Source organism: Scardinius erythrophthalmus (genome assembly GCF_964197995.2).
Source record: "Scardinius erythrophthalmus genome assembly, chromosome: 6".
NCBI lineage: Eukaryota > Metazoa > Chordata > Actinopteri > Cypriniformes > Leuciscidae > Scardinius > Scardinius erythrophthalmus.
Genome location: NC_138226.1, coordinates 8,404,070 through 8,421,726, shown reverse-complemented (window position 1 = coordinate 8,421,726; position 17,657 = coordinate 8,404,070). Strand labels below are relative to the sequence as shown.

Genomic DNA, 17,657 nt, shown 5'->3' with positions numbered 1-17,657 from the left:
TTTTTACTCATAATCAGCGCACTACCTTCAACAATAAGTTTAGCTGTTGAGGTCTTCTCCTTGTTGCCAAGCTTTGCAACACATGTGTACTCTCCAGTGTCTGAAAGCTGTACATCAATGATTTGCAGTTTGCGGTCTTTGCCATCAGATGTGAATTTGTGCTTTGGACTCTCCCTCAGATTGCTTCCATCTTTCATCCAGGTGGTGATAGCCGTAGATGGAGAGATCTGGCACTCAAATATAGCTGAGGAGCCGATTGACTCAGCCTCCTGTAACACAATATCTTTGAGCTCCTTCACAAACTTCAGGGGGACCGCTTTGAGCTGGAAACCAAATGGTGAATCTCCTGGAGGTTTGTCACCACCAGCGCCAGGCTTCAGACCTCTGCCCCTTCCACCATCACCAGGAGAAGGAGTTTGTCTTGCTGTAATGTAAAAAGAGGATTAATTAAACTAAAATGTTATACTTGAAGAAATGATTAGTAAGCACATTTCATACAGATACATTCCTTCCAGAGCTATCATGAGTGAATATATAAATGGTTTAAAATGGCTAGGGAAAAAAAAAATAATTAATAAACATACGTTTCAAGCCTCTGCCTCTTCCAGCTTCCTCTTTAGGCTTTCCCTCTGAACAAACAAAAATCAATTATTTTCAATTCATGGACGTGAAAATTTTAATTAAAATGTCAAGTAATGAAGAAACACTTTGAGACAAACGGGAAAATACTAAATATAGGGAATGAAGGGTCATGAAGATGATAAAAATCATGCTTCCAATTAATGGGAAGTTAGATGACAAGTTATGATCCAAATACGATAACCATTCCTACCACCAGTGGTTATAATTTATAGATCAATGAAGACACACAGATAAACAACAAACAAGATGAAAAGACATTCAAATACAAAACACATGCCACAATGAAGATTGAAAGAAGATGAAGGCGGCAGACAAGATTTAGCAGTTTTATGTGGATGGACATGGATGTAGAGATGGAAATTATCTGGGAAGAAAATAACAATAGGAGGCTGGTTTCCATAGCACGGAAAATGAGGCATTCAATGGTGTAGTTCACAGCCACCCTCTCACCTCGTCTACCCCCTGGCATCCCAGGAGTCTCAAGTGCCCCTTCCTCCAAATATCTTTCTTCAGAGCCTTCTGAGCCATAACTGTCTCGAGAAGCAACCTCCCATCCCCACGCTTCTTCTTCATCTTCAGCTTCAAATTCAGCCTCAAACTCTTCTTCAAAAACTTCTTCCTCAAACTGGGTTGACACTTTTCTTAACTGTACAGCTCCAGGAGACAGCTCCTTAAGGACTTGAATCTCCTCTACTTCAGAAATGGGAAGAGTTTCTTCCAATTTCTCCACCTCAGGTGAAACCTTTGAAGGTACTTTTTTCAAGATAACAGCTTCAATTGAGTCTTTGGGTGAAACTTTCTTAAGCCTCTTTGCTAAATCCTCACTCGGCTTCCTCTCCAAAGGAACTAATTCAGTTGGCTTTGGTTTCCCAACCTTGGGCGAAGGAATCTTTTCAGGCTCTACACCACCCTTTTCATGCTCAACGGGTTTTAGAATTATGTCTTCTTTCTCCTCGGCCTCTTTGGGTAAAATACCCTTTTTGGTGACTATAGGTTTCTTCTCATCTTCCTTTAGTGTAATGTCCTTTACCAGGGTAACCTTTTTAGGCAGCGTCTTTTTGTCTTCTAGGGGTACTTTAGTTGGTATCTTCTGAACCTCTTTACCTTTGTCTGGAGTTTCTTTACTCTCAACTCTTTTCGGTGGAATGCTTGGTTCTTTTTTAATTTCATCTTTTGGTGCTCTACTAAGTGGTGACAATTCAGTTGTTTTTTGTTCTTTTGGCTCCGGAACCTCCTTTTCTTTTGGTGATCCAGCTGAAGGTTTCTTCGTAAATGGTTTAAGTTGAACCTTCTCAGACTCCTGATCTTTAGATGGAATTTTACCTTTACCTTTAAATAATTTCTCTGTAGGCTCTGAAGGTGCTTCATCTTTTGGAGGTCTGGTTACTGCTTTAATAGAAACTTCCTCTGGCTCCTTTTTATCAGGAACCGAGGGCACTTCTTTTTTCATGAGGACATCAAGTTCTTTTGGCATTTCATACTTTTCAGGTCGCTCTCCTTTCTGAAAAGTAACTGGTTCTCTACTTCTGTCAAAAGTTATAGGTTCTCTTCCTTTTTCATCTTTTTTGATGTCTTTTTCAGTTTCAGCTGGCGATTTTACAGGTTTCTCAAATGGCTTTAATTTTACAGATTCTTGTTCTTTTTTTTCTAATGGTAACTTTTTAACCTTTTTCAGTGCAAAGCCAGGCTCCTCTGGTGTATCTTTTTTTGGAACCTTTCCTATTGTTGTGTTCTTTGCTTTTTCTTGTACTTCACTTTCTGGTTTTATCTGAGGTGATGTTTGGTCAGGATCAACAGGACTCTTTTTGTCTACCTCAGGTTGAATTGTCTCAACTCTCTTGGTAGTTTCATAAGTCTCAAAATGCATTTCTGCCTCATAACTTTCAGTTATGATAACTTCAGTGTGAGCCTCAGCATACACTTTTGGACCTTCTTTATATTCCTCCTCTTGAGGTTTGAGCACTTTCTTCAGTTTGGCCATTTCTTGATCTTCGTCTTTATCTTTGGATACTCTCGTAGCTTTCTTCAAGGTAGGCATTTCAAATCTTCCCTCTTGTTCCTTTATTTTAAGAACTTTGCCTTTAGATTTGGAAATTTATTGCATTATAAAGTGAACGGTACATACAAAAAAACAACCACAGCACATTTAACACAGTAACATCCTTTGGCCTCCAAGTACAACAAACTATGACAAGACAAAACATAATACAAGACTAAAGAACACAATCAATAACAGACAAAGTGACAAAGGTGGAACATACAACATACAACATTTTTTAATACACATAACCAAATTCAAAATAACATCACAAAAACAATTAGAGAGAACATCTAATCTAAAACTGCTAAACCATCTGCGAGAAAACATTTTCGGTAAGATTTAAAAATTTGTAATGCTTTTACCTTTCTTTCCTGGTCCAGGTGCAGAAACTGGTCCCTTTTCACCATCTGATTTAGAAATGTGGTCACAAAAAAAGTAAAAAAAAAAAAAAAAAAAAAAGTTACAATAACAATATTTCTTGTCTACTGCAAAGAAAAGTGTCTAAATTAAATAATGAAAATCTAAATGTGCAGAAAATGAAGACACCTCTCTTTTTTAAGTGGAAAGGGGATGCACATAAGAGAAACGCATACAAAACAACAACTTGACAGACATTACGGCACACCTTACAAAGTTTTTACATTGAGAAGCAGATTATGACCTACCTTTTATTAACAATTTTTTATTATTTTTTTCCCTAAAGATATATTATAAACAGTGGGAGTTATTATGAAGAAAGGTTTCTGTTTCAGTACCTTCCACTGGTTGGACTAGTACCGGTTCTTCCTTTGGAGCAGGCTTTGGTTTCTCTGGTTCTTTAGGTGTCGGTACTTCAAAAGGAATTTCAAAGATATGATGAGATTTCTGTACTAGACATTCCTTCTCAGCACATTACAGGGATGTAGACTTGTGGTTACCATAATACCTTTTGTTGGAATTGTCTTCTCTTCTTTGGGCTTAGAGATGAGTTTATCTTCAGCCTTCTTATCGACCTCTTTAAATTAAAATAAAGTGTGTTGTTTGATGTCAATTTAAGTCGAAAGACATTTAAGATAACAATGTGATGAAAGAACAGACCATTTCAAACCTCTATCGAGGTTAAGAAATAGACACACAGATATTACAAGCATGACATACAACACATGAAATGCTCTGCTTAAATCTACTCTATATGCATATGTTAAAATAAAGAATCAGTTATTTTAATTGTAATGTGCAAAACATTCTCATGACATTACTGTATATGATGCTCTAAAGATTAAAACTGTGATACAAGATCTAAACATCAAGATGAGCAGTCATAGGGAGGTGAGATATGTAGAGATATCACACAGCTTATATTTTAAGTAACTATTGTAAGAACATTTGAAGATATTTGCTGTGGAAATTATTAGTCAGCATTAAGAACTCATGCAAACAACTACAAGGACATGCATTCACATATATTTGACAGAACATGTTTTAAGCACCCCAAAGAGATTGTGTCTTAACGACACAAATTTGTGATAAAATTAAAGACTAATTACCAAGTCAGAGTGGTTCACTATGCATGAACTTTTTATCATTAAGACTGTTTGAAACTTATAATAAGACCAATATTGTTACACACACAGAACACAAATGATACAGAACAAAATAAAAAATATGACAGCAAATGCACAGTATGTTAAGGCCCTCTATTGAGGTTAAAATATGCTAAAGAAACAAACTATTGTTGTTAGACAAAAAACATCACAAACAAATCAAACAAAAAAGTACCTTCTGGGGAAACTGTCTTTGCCTGAGGCTCTGGCAAAGATTCTTTCTTTCTTTCAGGTTCTGGAGATGGTTTCTTTTCAACTGTGAAAATTACAAATTTTAATGTGTTATGATGAGAAAAATAGATATGATATGTACAAGATATGAAGGATTCAACTTGTCAAAAACAGGACAAACAATGAAAAGAGACCACAATAATATGACAAACTGAAACATATAATTTAGTATGACATACAAAGAGTTTGTTGAAGAATCCCCATTGTACCTTTTGGGGGTGCCACTTCTTTCAAAGAAACAGGTGTCTTCTCTAGAGATGGTGTCTTTTCTGGAGATGGTTTCTTTTCTGGTTCTGCCACTTAACATCACAAATACAATTTTACATTATAAACCCAAACCATTTGACCATTAGACTCAACAAATATAATATAAAATGTTTTTACACTCTAAAAAGGAAAAATGACAAACACTCATAAAAAGAGGTTAGTCAGAGAGCAAAAAAATAAAAATTTAAATAAACAAATTAAATTAAATAAATGTCCTGAATGCTTTGTGTTGTTTGTCCTCTGGCAGTATCCAACTTGATGTAATTGTAAGAAAATGTCTACTTTCTGTGTCAGTAAATATTGATTACAGCAGACAAGTGACATACGAGACCACACAGACATATAAACAACTCAGTATACGATTAAAAGAAGTTCAAAGAAAATAATTTCTATGCAATCAGGTTTTAGAATAAGATAACACAAGATGTTGTCTGATGTCATTATACCTTTTGTCAAGGTCACCTCTTTCTTTTGAGGTACTATAGTATCTGCTCTTATAGTGACAGCAACCATTTCTTTCTTCTTAGGCTCAACATCTTTCTCCTGTGGTTTAGGCTCAGAAAAGAGTTCTTCTTCTTGAGGAAATGGAACAACCTTTTTTGGCAAAGAATCTTCTTTCTCTTCCAGTTCAATTATGTGGGACATTTCCTTCTGTAGACATGTAATTTCTTCCCTAACAAGAGAGGGAGCAACTTCTGTTCTTTTAAGTGTACTTTCTTCTTTCTCCTTTGAAATTTGTGTGGGCATTATCTCTTTCATCTGAGGTACAGTTTCTTCTATTTTAGAAGCAGTGACAACCTGATTCCTTTTCAGTGGAACTACTACTTCTACCTCATCTTTTTTAGAAGGAAGAGGGATTTCCTTCTCCATAGACAATATTTCATCATATATTCCGGGAGGAAAAATAACCTCTTTCTTTCGAGGAGCAATTTTCTCATCCTTTCTATGAGGAACCCCTTTCTTGATAGATACAATTTCATCTTCATTTTTACCAGGAAGAGAAACCTCTTTCTTTTTCAGTAATATTTCCTCTTCCTCCCTGGGAGGGGGAAGAACCACTTTATTTTTAGATACAATAGCATCGTCCTTTATAAGAGGAAGAGGAAATTCTTTCTTTTTAGGTAATATTTCCTTATCAGTTCTTGGAGGAAGAACCTTCTCTTTCTTTTCAAATGAAATTTCCTCATCCTTTCTGAGAGAATCATCTTTCTTTATTTCAACTTCCTTTTTAGGGGGAAGAGGAACCTCTTTCTTTTCTGGCAAAATTTCCTCACTTTTTGGGGGAGAAAGATCTTTCTTTTTAGGAAACATTTCCTTATCCTGTTTAACAGGAAGAGGAACCTCTTTCTTTTGAGGTGCAATTTCCTCTTCCTTTTTATGGGGAGGAAGAACCTCTTTATTCTTAGGCAAGATTTCCTCATCCTTTCTGGGAGGAATATATTTCTCTTTAGGTAACATTTCCTCATCCCGTTTAGCAGGAGGAACAACCTCTTCCTTTTGAAGTGCAATTTCCTCTTCCTTTTTAAGAGGAAGATCAACATCTCCTTTTTTAGATACAATTTCTTCTTTCTTTTTAGAAGGAAGAGGAACATCTTTCTTTTTAAGCAATGATTTCTCATCCTTTATGGGAGAGACATCTTTCTTTTTAGGTAACATTTCCTCATCCTTTCTGTGAGAAAAAGCAACCTTTTTGTCTTGGACTACTATTTCTTCATCTTTTCTGAGAGGAAGAGGAACCTCATCTTTTATAGGAGAAACAGCAAAAAAAAAATTGTTTTAAGTACAATTTCTTCGTTTTGAGGCACAATTTCTTCCTATTTAGGCCCAATGACAAAATCTTTTTTAGGCAGTTTGTCTGCTTTTTTCTTTTTTTGGTGACAAGCATCAGTCTCTTCATGATTTTGACATTGGAGATATCTGATCACTGAGAGTTTAGAGGTGTTGCTCCTTATGAAAGATGCAATTCCTCTAAACTCTCAGTGATCATATCCACAATTTTGAAATCATAATGTAAGCACTGTTTTCTGTTTTTTTTTTTTTGTTTTTTTTTTTTTTTTTATAATTATTATTTTTGTATCTTACCTGTCATTACAAGTGCTCTAGATGGCTTTTCATCAGAAAAGTTTTCGCTCATACTAAAATTTTCTGAAGACAATCTACTTTCTTTTGAAGCATCCTCCAGGTTTGAAATTTGTAAACTGTCAATTTCTGTGCTCTTTCTTCCGTCATACAGTATTTCTGTGTGTGATACAGGTTTTTGATGAAAGACGTGCTCTTTAGAAGTTTCTTCCATTAGCATTGTCTTCATTGTAATTTTCCGATTGTCTGACGGCATGACTTCATCCTTCTTCAGGACAGAAGTGGACTCTTGAAGATCTTGGATGTGGTGAAAAATTGTGAAGAATTTTTTACCCAACAGTGGAACCAAGAGATTCGTAGATAATAGAAAGACAATACGTTTGTAATGGAGATTAATCATAAATCTGGTAACGGGGTATACTTTGTACAAAAAAGTCGGAAATGTGTCTTGAAAAATAACTTGATGAATGAATACTGTCTCAGGCTTTTAAACAACTCTTTAAACAGAAAAATTTAATTTAAGAGCCATTACATTTGATACAAATTTACACAAATTCTCTTGTAGGGATTTCATAATCTGTACCTTTAACAGGGTGCGGCGACTCTAAACCCTTAGTGATATGTGGTTTTTGTTTAGTTTGGACAGTTTGGGGTTTGGTTTCACCCACTTGAAAGACATTAAAGATTGCTGAACTTAGTATACCCCATGGGATTTAAACAGAATACGAAGACAAAGATATTCAAGAGAAAAAAGTTGTTAAAAAAAGAAGGTCAAATAAAACGATTACAAAGAATCCAGTGATGTTTGATGTATGTACCTTCAGTCTTCTCATATTTCTTTGGTGGAAAAAGAACTGTTGCTGGCTTTCTTTGTAGTTCTTCTTTTGGAGATTCTGTCCATGTTGACACCAAAACATTATATTTAATTTTCAGTTAGTTTTAAGAAATGTGTAAGTGAAAGTTCACTATAGGAACAAGAGATCACTCTAGCGAGTGGTAAGAGGTTAATGAAGAATAAAAACAAACTGGAAAAGGACAAGAGACAAACATATATGGGACTACACAGACACTAAGAAATTAGTACAATAAAATAGTTCAAGATAAGTTTTCAAAGAAAATCGTTTCTACGACAGGAAAGTAAAGAATAAGAAGAAAAGACAACCAGATGCTATCTGATATCATTGTACCTTTTGTAGGGGTCACCTCTTTCTTTTGGAGTACAATATCTTCATCCTTTTTAGCAGGAACAGGAACTTCTTTCTTATGAGGCAGTATGACCTCTTCTTTTTTAGTGACAGCAACTACATCCTTCTTTTTAGGAAAAATATCTTCTTTCTCTTCCAGTTTTTGTATAAAGGATACTTCCTTCTCTAGATGTGTAATTACTTCTCTGAAGAAAATCTCTTCGCTTTCTTCTTTCTTCTCTGAAATTTGCGCGGGAAGTATCACATCTTTCTGTAGACGTGCAGTTTCTTCTATGAAGAAAATTTCTTTTTCTTCTTTCTTCTCTGAAATTTGTGTGGGAAGTATCTCTTTCTTATGAGTCATAATATGAGGCACATCTTTTTTAGGAACTTTCTTCTCTTGAGGTACAATTTCTTGGGAGGCATTTTTAGGGGGAAGAGGAACCTCTTTCTTTTTAGGTTCAATTGCCTCATCCTTTTTAGGAGGAAGAGAAACCTCTTTTGCTTGAGGTACAATTTCATCCTTTTTAAGAGGAAGAGGGACTTCTTTCTTTATAGGTTCAATTGCCTCATCCTTTTTAGGAGAAAGAGGAACCTCTTTCTTTTTAAGTAATATTTTCTCATGCTGTTTAGCAGGAAGAGGAACCTCTTTCTTTTTAGGTTCAATTGCCTCTTCATCTTTAAGAGGAAGAGGAACCTCTTTCTTTTTTGGTAATATTTTCTCATCCTGTTTAGCAGGAAGATAAACACCTTTCTTTTGAGGTATGATTTCCTCCTTTTTAGCAGGAAGAGGGACCTCTTTCTTTATAGGTAATATTTCCTCATCCTGTTTAGCAGGAAGAGGAACCTCTTTCTTTTTAAGTACAATTTCCACATCCCTTTGAAAAGGAAGTGGGACCTCTTTCTTTAGAGGATCAATTCCTTCATCCTTTCTTGCTGTAACATCTTTCTCTTTGGGCAACATTTCCTCTTTCTGTTTATCAGGAAGAGAAACCTCTGTCCTTTGAGGTACAATTTCCTCCTTTTGAGGCACAATTTCCTGCTTTTTAGGGGTAGAAATAGTCTCTTTATTAGGCAGTTCTTCTTCAATCAAGTCTTCTCTCTGTGTAGCCAATATCAGAGGGGCCTCTGGCTTCTTGGAAGGTTCTTGCACTTAGAAAGAATATTAAAGTTAAGAACAATGCTTCAAATCGCACTGTTTTAAGAGCGAGACAAGATGAGTGAAAGATCATTTAGGCAGATATGAATGCAACTAAATATAAAAGACTTAAGATACATAAGAAAAAAAGACATAAGGTGTAAAAGATATGGTAGAGGCTGCAAATAAGAATACACCAAACTCCAGTAATATTGCAGGACAAAGACAATGATGTAAAACCCAGTGTTCTTCATAAGAGTGTGGCTAGTTAATAAAGAAATACAAATACAACAGAAAATATCCCTACATACAAAACCTTTATCTCTATACCTTTCTTTGGAGGTTCTTCTGCTGCAATGGCTTGGTCAGGTTTAGCTGGCACTTTTTTTGGTGGTTCTTGAATAGTTGGTTTTGGTTTCTTTTCTTCAACAAGAACTTTAAAGAACATGCATTGTATTGTTTTAAGATTAATTTCATAGGCACACATAAAAAAACAGTGTCACATAAAATATGCTTCCTAAAGGAAGCAGGACAATTGCAACCATAAAGACATGTATATGAAAAGCCCTTAAAAAATAAACTCACACAACATAAAGTATTAGAAATGAACAATATGCCATAATAAGTTAAACCAAATAATATTGCAGGACAAAGACAATGACAAACAAAAGCCACAGTCTTATGTGTTCCTCATAAGAGTGTGGCAAGTTAATAAAGAAATAGCCCTACATACAAAAAGTATATACCTTTCTTTGGAGGTTCTTCTATTAAAACGGCAATGGCTTCATCAGGTTTAGCTGGCAATTTCTTTAGTGGTTCTTGAATTGGAGGTTTTGGTTTCTTTTCCTCCACAAGAACTTTAAAGGACATGCAGTGTATTGTTTAAAGATTTGTTTTCATAAGCACATCAAATCACTCACAGTCTCACATATAACATGCTTCCTAATGGAAGCTGGACAAGAAGCAATGACCAGTAAAAATAAGTGTACATCGGAAAACAATAATATTGCAGGACAAAGATACTGGCATAAACAAAAGCCACTGTAAGTATGTGTTCCTCATAAGAATGTGGATAGTTAATAAAGGACACACATACAAAAGAAAACAAAGTGAGTCAATACCTTTCTTTGGAGGTTCTTCAGTTAAAACCGCAATGGCTTCATCAGGTTTAGCTGGCAATTTCTTTAGTGGTTCTTGAATTGGTAGTTTTGGTTTCTTTTCCTCCACAAGAACTTTAAGGAACATGCATTATATTGTTTAAAGATTTATTTTCATAAGCATGTCAAAGAACATACAATGTCACAAAAAAACATGCTTCCTAATGGAAGCAGGACAAGAAGCAATATACAGCATACAATAATAAGCGTGTACCAAAAAACAACATTAATCGCAGGACAAAGACATTGACAAACAAAAGCCACTGTACGTCATGTGTTCTTCATAAGAGTGTGGCTAGTAAATTAAGAACACACACACAAAATAAAAAAAGTGACTCAATACCTTTCTTTATAGGTTTTTCAACTGGAACTGCAATGACTTCCTCAGGTTTAGTTGGCACTTTCTTTAGTGGCTCTTGAATTGGTGGTTTTGGTTTCTTTTCCTCCACAAGAACTTTAAAGAACATGCAATGATTTGTTTACAAGCACGTCAAACAACACACAGTGTCGCATTCAATGCACTTCCTAATGGAAACTGGGCAATTGCAACAACAAAGACGCTATATAAAAATCTTGTAGACTAGAACATGAACAAACAACACAAAGCATAAGCAATTAACCGTACCTTTCGCTGGAGGTGACTCAGGCTTCTTCACAGGAGAAGGCTTAGCCTCAGGCTCAGGCTTAAGTTCAATCTTGGATTTGGGTTCTAGTTTGGGCTCAGCTACTGGTGTAGTTTTAGGCTCTTTAGGTTTAGGTGCAGGAGCCACAGGAGCTACAGGTGCTGCTGGCTGTGACACTTCTTCATATAACACATATTTTGGTATTAGTACATTTGTAATGTTTCAAAAGAGTTGAGATATGAATGAAAACAGCAGTGTGAAGCATTAAAAATCATACATCAAACAGATAAAAAGACAACAAGATAACTAAAAATGGACAGACACAAGATTTGCTGTTTGCATGCAGTAAGAAAAGAACAAGAAGACTTGACATCAATAAAGACACCAGACATAAAACAAGGAAAGAATTAAGAGGACCATATCTGATTTTGTCAATTTGTTCACAAAACGTTTATGCATTAACATATAAAAACAGACATTGAAGCAAAATGTCTACATTCACAAGAGGGCGTAAAAAAGGACTTTATCAGCTTAAGAGGTGTATGTGCACACATTAATAACCAGGTAATATGACACAGAACAGGAAAAAACGGCATGTGTTCTTTGCATACCTTTTGCAGTGGGCCGTTCAATTGGCTCTGGCACTGTAACTGCAGTAACTATTTCTTCCACAGGTTTTTTGGCTTTTTGGACAAAAAAGTATTACAAATGTTGTAAGAATATTCAATTAGACAAAAACACAAACAAAAAACAATTACACTACAACAGAATACTGATATCACAGACAGAATTAGAAGAACGTTTATAAAGTGCTCTTTAAACAAACAGAAAATGATTAAAACACTGGAGAACATTAGACAGATATTTGCATACCTTTCACAGGTACTTCAGTTATTAGCTCCACTGGTTTAGATGGCTCAGGTTCCTTGAATTCTTTGAGAATATTAAGAACAATTACTCTATAATATCAAGACTAGTAGCTTCAGCTTTGAGAGTGACCATGCATATCAAAAACATTGACAGCACATAACATTGATGACACAACATAACTAAGGATGTGAAAGTCAACACAAATTTACAAACACACCCATAAACATGACAAATGTGAAGATAATGCAAGCATGTTTGCCAACAAGTAGTAAAGCAGTGAGCTGTTTTCTCTTTCAGTACCTGTTGTTGGAGCCACCTCTCTCATTCCCAAAGTTTTTCTACTGACAGCCTCTTCGATCGGGACCCTTGGGCCTGATGAGACAAAGAAAGTCCTTAGGATAATCGGAATAATTACAATAATAACTGGCATTGCAGAAAATATGACAACACAAAATCTTAAAATAAATCTGTTTAAAAAGATTTAAGTTGGTAAAGTTACATATGATTGTATGACGACACACTACAAACAACACATAAAATACAACTTAATGAGACATTGTGAAGGCATGGTGAAGACAAAGGGAGATAAAAACATTATATGAATGTCAGAAATACATATGACACAGATATAACAATATGTGAGCACACAAAAGAGGAAAAAGTGTTAGAACAACAAGGTGAATTATATTTGTTGACCCAAAAGCTCTCAGTAATACCTGTGACTGATATTTCCTCTACAACACTCTCCTCTGTCCAGGTCACATACTCTGGTGAATAGTAAAATGTTGTTACACGTGTCAAAAGAAGAATACTTCAAATATTGACGTTATTTGGTTATTTCACGCAAGATGTTGAAAAAAAAAAAAACTCACACAATCATGTTATTCTTTTGAATTTTTTGTTGATGTTGAACAGATGAATGGTTAATTGATTTTTGTAAATTTTAGTGAATGATACTATATGAAAAGGATGATGTGAAAAAGTTAGTTTAATTCTTATAATAATGCAGTTTTACCTTGCGTTTCCATTTTTTCTTCATAATGGTAATATTCCGTGGAAGATTCAGCTTTTTGAAAATAATAAGTGTGTGAGTAACTGTCTCTTATTTTAAGGATAAGGATTTATTTATTTTTAGAAATTCTTTTTATAAAAATCCCAACCTTACCTTCAATGGTTAATGCAGATGCCTCAGGCACTTTTATTGATGTATCCGGGATGTCTGTGTGAGTGTCATTTAACATTCTTAAATTTACTTATATAAATTAATGGACTATGTGAAATAATCAGTCAATGTGCACTATACTGTAGGTGTTAAAAAAAACTTGAAAACGTGTCACATACTTACCATAAGGTACACTTTCTATTTCAATTTCTGAGGAGAAAAAAAATATATAGAAAAAATGTAAGGCGCCTTGATATTCTAGGGATTGTTAGTTAAGTAAATGCTGGAGCACGACAGCTGTACCGACCTTTGCCTGACAGGTAAAGTTCAGCTGTACTTTTAGCCTCACCCCTGGGCTCCAATCTGACAATGACCGAGTACACGCCTAAAGGATTATTGATTTGGTTAAATGGGCCTTCTTTTTTAATATTATTAAAACGAATAATGGTCCCACACTGGAACTCCACAAACCTTCATCAGCAGAGGTAACATTGCGGATGATCATGAAGTGCCGTCGCCCTTCACTTTGAAAGGTATATTTGGGGCTCTCTTTAAGCTCCCAAGTGTTCTTATACCATGTTACAATAGCATTGTCGAAAGACACCTCACACTCAAAAGTTGCGGATTGATGTTCTCGCACCAAAATGTTCTGGATGCGTTTGGTGAAATGTATTTGCTTGGCTAGAAAAAGATAACGCAAGGTGGATGATTAGGACTGAATCTGATGTTGAACCTTTTTCTTTTTCTTAAACAGTCTGTTAAGATTTGCTTTTAAAGAAAGCCAGGAAAATGTGAAGACAAAATATCCCTGGCATTTAAAATAAGAAGAGTTCTTTTTCCATAAGAGGTGAAGAAGAAGTAGTCAGATGATGAAAGAAGAGGTTAGTAGATGGCATACTTTAAAGTAATCATAAGTCTTACAGTTCAGTGAATCTATACAAACCTTCAATCCAAAGATTTGCAGTCGTTTCAAGATTTTTATATTTGCAGGTATATTCTCCTTGGTCTTCAGGTCTAACATCTTTGATTGAGAGCTTCTGAGTGTAATTGGCCACAGCAAATGCATATCTGCCATGAGGCTCTAAAAGCTTCCCATTTTTAAACCACTGGGTTTTTACATTAGGTTCAGAGAACTGGCATGTCAATGTACAAGTCTGGCCTTCCTTACCAGCCACATCCTGCATTCGCTGTTCCACTTCAGCCTCTGCAAAAAAATAAGGGTCAATATTGTAAAAACATACAGTATAAAATATAGTTATAAAGTTTTGCATTCACTAAAAGGAAATGTTGCTACATACCCAGCACTGTCAGTTTGGCACTGGAGATATGTGGGCCACACACAATACGATAATTGCCTTCATCTCTGGTCTGGCAATCCTTGATCTTTAAGATGTGACGATCACCCACAATTTTGATGTCATATTTGTCACCACCGTCAAGTTTTTGGGTTCCTTTGTACCAGGACAGTGTGATTTCGGGGTAGTTAATCTTGATCTCACATTCAAACACAGCTTCCTTCTTAACAGCAGTTGTCTGGTCTGTGATATCACGTACCACAGTGACAGGCTGCATAGAAAACAAAAGAACACATTAACACTCTATAAATGGAAATTCTAGGAAATACTCTAGAAGCCAACATTGTAAGAGCTGGTTGTGAAACAAGTCTGTTATATAATACAATGATATTCAAGCATTTTTGCTGTCTGAAAGAACATATTTAATACAAATGCTAAAATTAAGATTTCAAACCTCTGTTTGTTCCATCCTCTTTTGCAAATCAGCAACAAGTTTAGCTAAATCTTCCTCAGACTCTCTTGCACCACTTTCCACTTCCTGTAATATAATAAATCCAAGCAGTGAAACAATTAATATAATTTACTTTCATTCCTGGCTTGAAAGTTGAGTTCCTGAAAGGTGTCACTAAATGCCTTCCTTGACCATATTCTTAAATTATAGTAAATTTAAGCTAAACTATTAAGATGTATCAATTAAAATGAGTATTATCATGAATCAATTGAAATTTTTGATAACAAAGGTTAAGGTTGCAGTGCACTTTGTTTGGAAAGACACTAAAATGTGCCAGGGAGAAAATTAGGTAATGTATCATAAATTGATACAGAAACAATGTGCTTGGTCTTATCACCCAAAAGAACTGATGCTGTTGTACTGTTATCTGACTCAATCTTACTGGTCTTCCACTTTCTTGTTCTTTTTCCTTCTTCAGAAACTCAATAGCTTGAAGGAGGCCCCGGTAGTCTGTGATGCCATACATGCGAGCGTATTTCTCATACTCCTTGGGATCAACATTTCTAAGCAACTCAACAAGGTCAATATCCTTGTCCTCTTTAGGGCTTTTCTGCTTTGATGGAGTCCTGTAAAAAACAAAAAACAAAAAAAAAAACCTTTAGGCAATCTTGTATAGTTTACTAGTTATCATATAAAAGCAGTGTTTCACAAAGTTGGGGGACGTGACCCCTACTGGTCCATGGCACAATTGCATCATTAAAAAAAATCAACTTAAACTCAAGTAGGCACAAATGGAGCAGCTGTAATAGCAACCTATGTATTTATTACAAATTTAGCCTTTTATTCATTTATTTTAAATTAAAATGTCTAACTAATTTTGGTGGAGAGGGGTCCTAGGAGATAGTTTGCAATTTGACACACACTTACTTCTTGAGTTTGACCACTTCTAAAGATGTCTCTTTCTTCTCATCAACATTCAAGTCCGTGCTGCACTCAATTTCTCCATGTTTGTTTGAAGCAACACATCTGTACTGGCCAGTGTCAGATTTGGTCACCTCTTTAATCTCCATCTTGGCCTCTTGGCCCTTTTGTTCAATACTGATGCGACCACCATGAGTCATCTGCCTCCATTTGCCCTTCATCCATTTCACATTGGGAATGGGGTCGCCACCAACTTTAGCAATGAAGGTAGCTGTACCTTCTGTAAAAACATAAAAGTTTCAATAACACTTTCTTCTACATTTCAATACAGTCCACCCATGAAAAGGAAAAGGAGCATCACTTACTCTCAATGATATGGACACTCTTTGGCACCTCAATAAAGAACAAGTTGTCCAACTTTTTAACTGCTTGTGGTGGTGAAGGTGCCGCCTGTGCCGGGGCAGGTGCTCCTGGCTTCTCTGAAACTTTTAAAGGAATTTTGCAGTGAGATACATACATTTTTTAGCTAAAGATATTCAAGAACCAGGCTTAAATCATTTCGGACAACAAAAACTCAAGCTCATCTGTTGAACTTTTTCAAAAAGCACAGTTGCAGGAAGAATAAGAATGGCAATGAAACATTTGCAAAGAAGCGGATTTTGCCAAAACAATCACTAAGACCTGTTTGTAAGCAACAAGCATATACTTAGCCTGACAAAAGTAATCTGTTGCCAGGTCAAGAAAAAAAAAAGAAAAAACAGAAGACAGAAATAGATTAATGAAAGATTAATAATTACTTGAATATTCTAATATTGGCAAATAACCAACATAATGGAAAGGTTAGGATAAAGCAAATAAAATAAAAAAATCTGAGGAATATAAAAGCAGCCAAAAAAGAAAGAATTACCAAGAATGATAAAACCGTTATTTTTCTTACACACAGAAGAAAATACCTTTGATAGTGACTTTAGACTTGCAGAACTCACTACCAGCCTCATTGGTTGCTTTGCAGAGATAATCTCCAGTATCTGTCTTAGATACACGAACCATCTGAAGTGTGGCAGTGCCATCAACAAATGTGATCTTAGTGTTTGCAGATGATGAAAGATCCTGTCTGTCCTTCATCCACTGAATCTTTAGAGGAGGAGATCCACGTACATGGCAGCTGAGGGTAAGTGTCTCACCCTCAGTCACAGTCACTGGTTTAAGAGGCAAGTCAAAGCTTGGTGGTACCTTTTGCTCTGTATTCAGAAAAAAAAGTAATTTATAAAAGGGACATTTCACATTTTATGTATTACATACATATTTTACAAGAAATTACTATGGGACTATAATAGTATTTACCAAGGTACTTCCAAGAATAATTAAATTTAGTACCATGGAATTACCTTCTGATACCAACATTGTACCACGGCACTGTCACAGTATTTTATGTAAGGAATAGCACATTTATAAAAAGACAATGGAAATAAGAAGAACTTGACATAGAAACCAGCAGTATACCTGTAATCTTAATTGACACTTCATAAGAGGCAGTGCCAGCTTCATTGGAGACTTTGCACATATATGTGCCATTATCTGACAGTTGAGATTTTTTGATGCACAGGACAGCCAGGCTGCTCTTGAAGGTTACATCATAACAGTCAGAGGAGAAGATTTCTCTTCCATCTTTATACCAGTTGACAGTCAGTGGCTGTGATCCAGCAACACGACCCTCAATCTTCACCATTTTGCCCTCAGTGTCCTCAATAGTTGCTGAAGGCTTTTTGGTAAAACTAGGTGGAATTTTGCGTTCTATAGGAACAATAAATAGAGGTGTTGTTAGAGAGGACATATATGATAGACAAAAGTGGTTCTTCTATCTAAATGCATATACCAAAACTAAAGAATTTGTGAAAGATGCTCAACAGTGCCACCTGTTGACATATTGTAAGCAAAGAAAAACATTACAAAGGTAAACACATGAAGAATGGAAGACACAAAAGTAAAAGAAATAAAGCACCACAAGGTCAG

General features: G+C 35.6%; 3 protein-coding genes across 3 annotated transcripts in view; all 3 read right to left on the bottom strand.

Moving 5' to 3' along the window:
* ttn.2 (titin, tandem duplicate 2) overlaps positions 1 to 17,657 on the bottom strand; it is a 162,713-nt gene that overhangs the window by 93,730 nt on the left and 51,326 nt on the right. Inside the window, exons 74-101 of the mRNA XM_081368710.1 lie at positions 17,148 to 17,438; positions 16,598 to 16,885; positions 16,010 to 16,129; positions 15,651 to 15,924; positions 15,166 to 15,349; positions 14,727 to 14,810; positions 14,276 to 14,543; positions 13,921 to 14,181; positions 13,449 to 13,658; positions 13,285 to 13,362; positions 13,161 to 13,187; positions 12,981 to 13,034; positions 12,831 to 12,881; positions 12,532 to 12,582; positions 12,116 to 12,187; positions 11,819 to 11,878; positions 11,557 to 11,628; positions 10,948 to 11,124; positions 10,666 to 10,776; positions 10,287 to 10,397; positions 9,912 to 10,022; positions 4,707 to 4,796; positions 4,442 to 4,522; positions 3,609 to 3,677; positions 3,439 to 3,513; positions 3,046 to 3,090; positions 585 to 629; positions 26 to 424 (exon numbers count right to left, since the gene is read on the bottom strand). Of these exons, the coding sequence (XP_081224836.1) occupies positions 26 to 424; positions 585 to 629; positions 3,046 to 3,090; positions 3,439 to 3,513; positions 3,609 to 3,677; positions 4,442 to 4,522; positions 4,707 to 4,796; positions 9,912 to 10,022; positions 10,287 to 10,397; positions 10,666 to 10,776; positions 10,948 to 11,124; positions 11,557 to 11,628; positions 11,819 to 11,878; positions 12,116 to 12,187; positions 12,532 to 12,582; positions 12,831 to 12,881; positions 12,981 to 13,034; positions 13,161 to 13,187; positions 13,285 to 13,362; positions 13,449 to 13,658; positions 13,921 to 14,181; positions 14,276 to 14,543; positions 14,727 to 14,810; positions 15,166 to 15,349; positions 15,651 to 15,924; positions 16,010 to 16,129; positions 16,598 to 16,885; positions 17,148 to 17,438 (3,759 nt within the window). The remainder of the gene's footprint in view (positions 1 to 25; positions 425 to 584; positions 630 to 3,045; positions 3,091 to 3,438; positions 3,514 to 3,608; positions 3,678 to 4,441; positions 4,523 to 4,706; positions 4,797 to 9,911; positions 10,023 to 10,286; positions 10,398 to 10,665; positions 10,777 to 10,947; positions 11,125 to 11,556; positions 11,629 to 11,818; positions 11,879 to 12,115; positions 12,188 to 12,531; positions 12,583 to 12,830; positions 12,882 to 12,980; positions 13,035 to 13,160; positions 13,188 to 13,284; positions 13,363 to 13,448; positions 13,659 to 13,920; positions 14,182 to 14,275; positions 14,544 to 14,726; positions 14,811 to 15,165; positions 15,350 to 15,650; positions 15,925 to 16,009; positions 16,130 to 16,597; positions 16,886 to 17,147; positions 17,439 to 17,657) is intronic.
* On the bottom strand, positions 842 to 2,800 carry LOC308692344 (uncharacterized protein; the record flags this gene model as incomplete). The annotated part of the gene is made up of 1 exon (XM_081368281.1): positions 842 to 2,800. The coding sequence occupies exon 1, from the start codon at positions 2,678 to 2,680 to the stop codon at positions 842 to 844; it is 1,839 nt and encodes a 612-aa protein (XP_081224407.1). The 5' UTR covers positions 2,681 to 2,800.
* LOC308692575 (uncharacterized protein) lies at positions 4,982 to 7,375 on the bottom strand. Its single transcript, XM_081368712.1, has 2 exons — positions 6,847 to 7,375; positions 4,982 to 6,506 (listed from the first exon to the last, which is right to left on the bottom strand). The coding sequence occupies exons 1-2, from the start codon at positions 7,241 to 7,243 to the stop codon at positions 5,116 to 5,118; spliced, it is 1,788 nt and encodes a 595-aa protein (XP_081224838.1). The 5' UTR covers positions 7,244 to 7,375; the 3' UTR covers positions 4,982 to 5,115.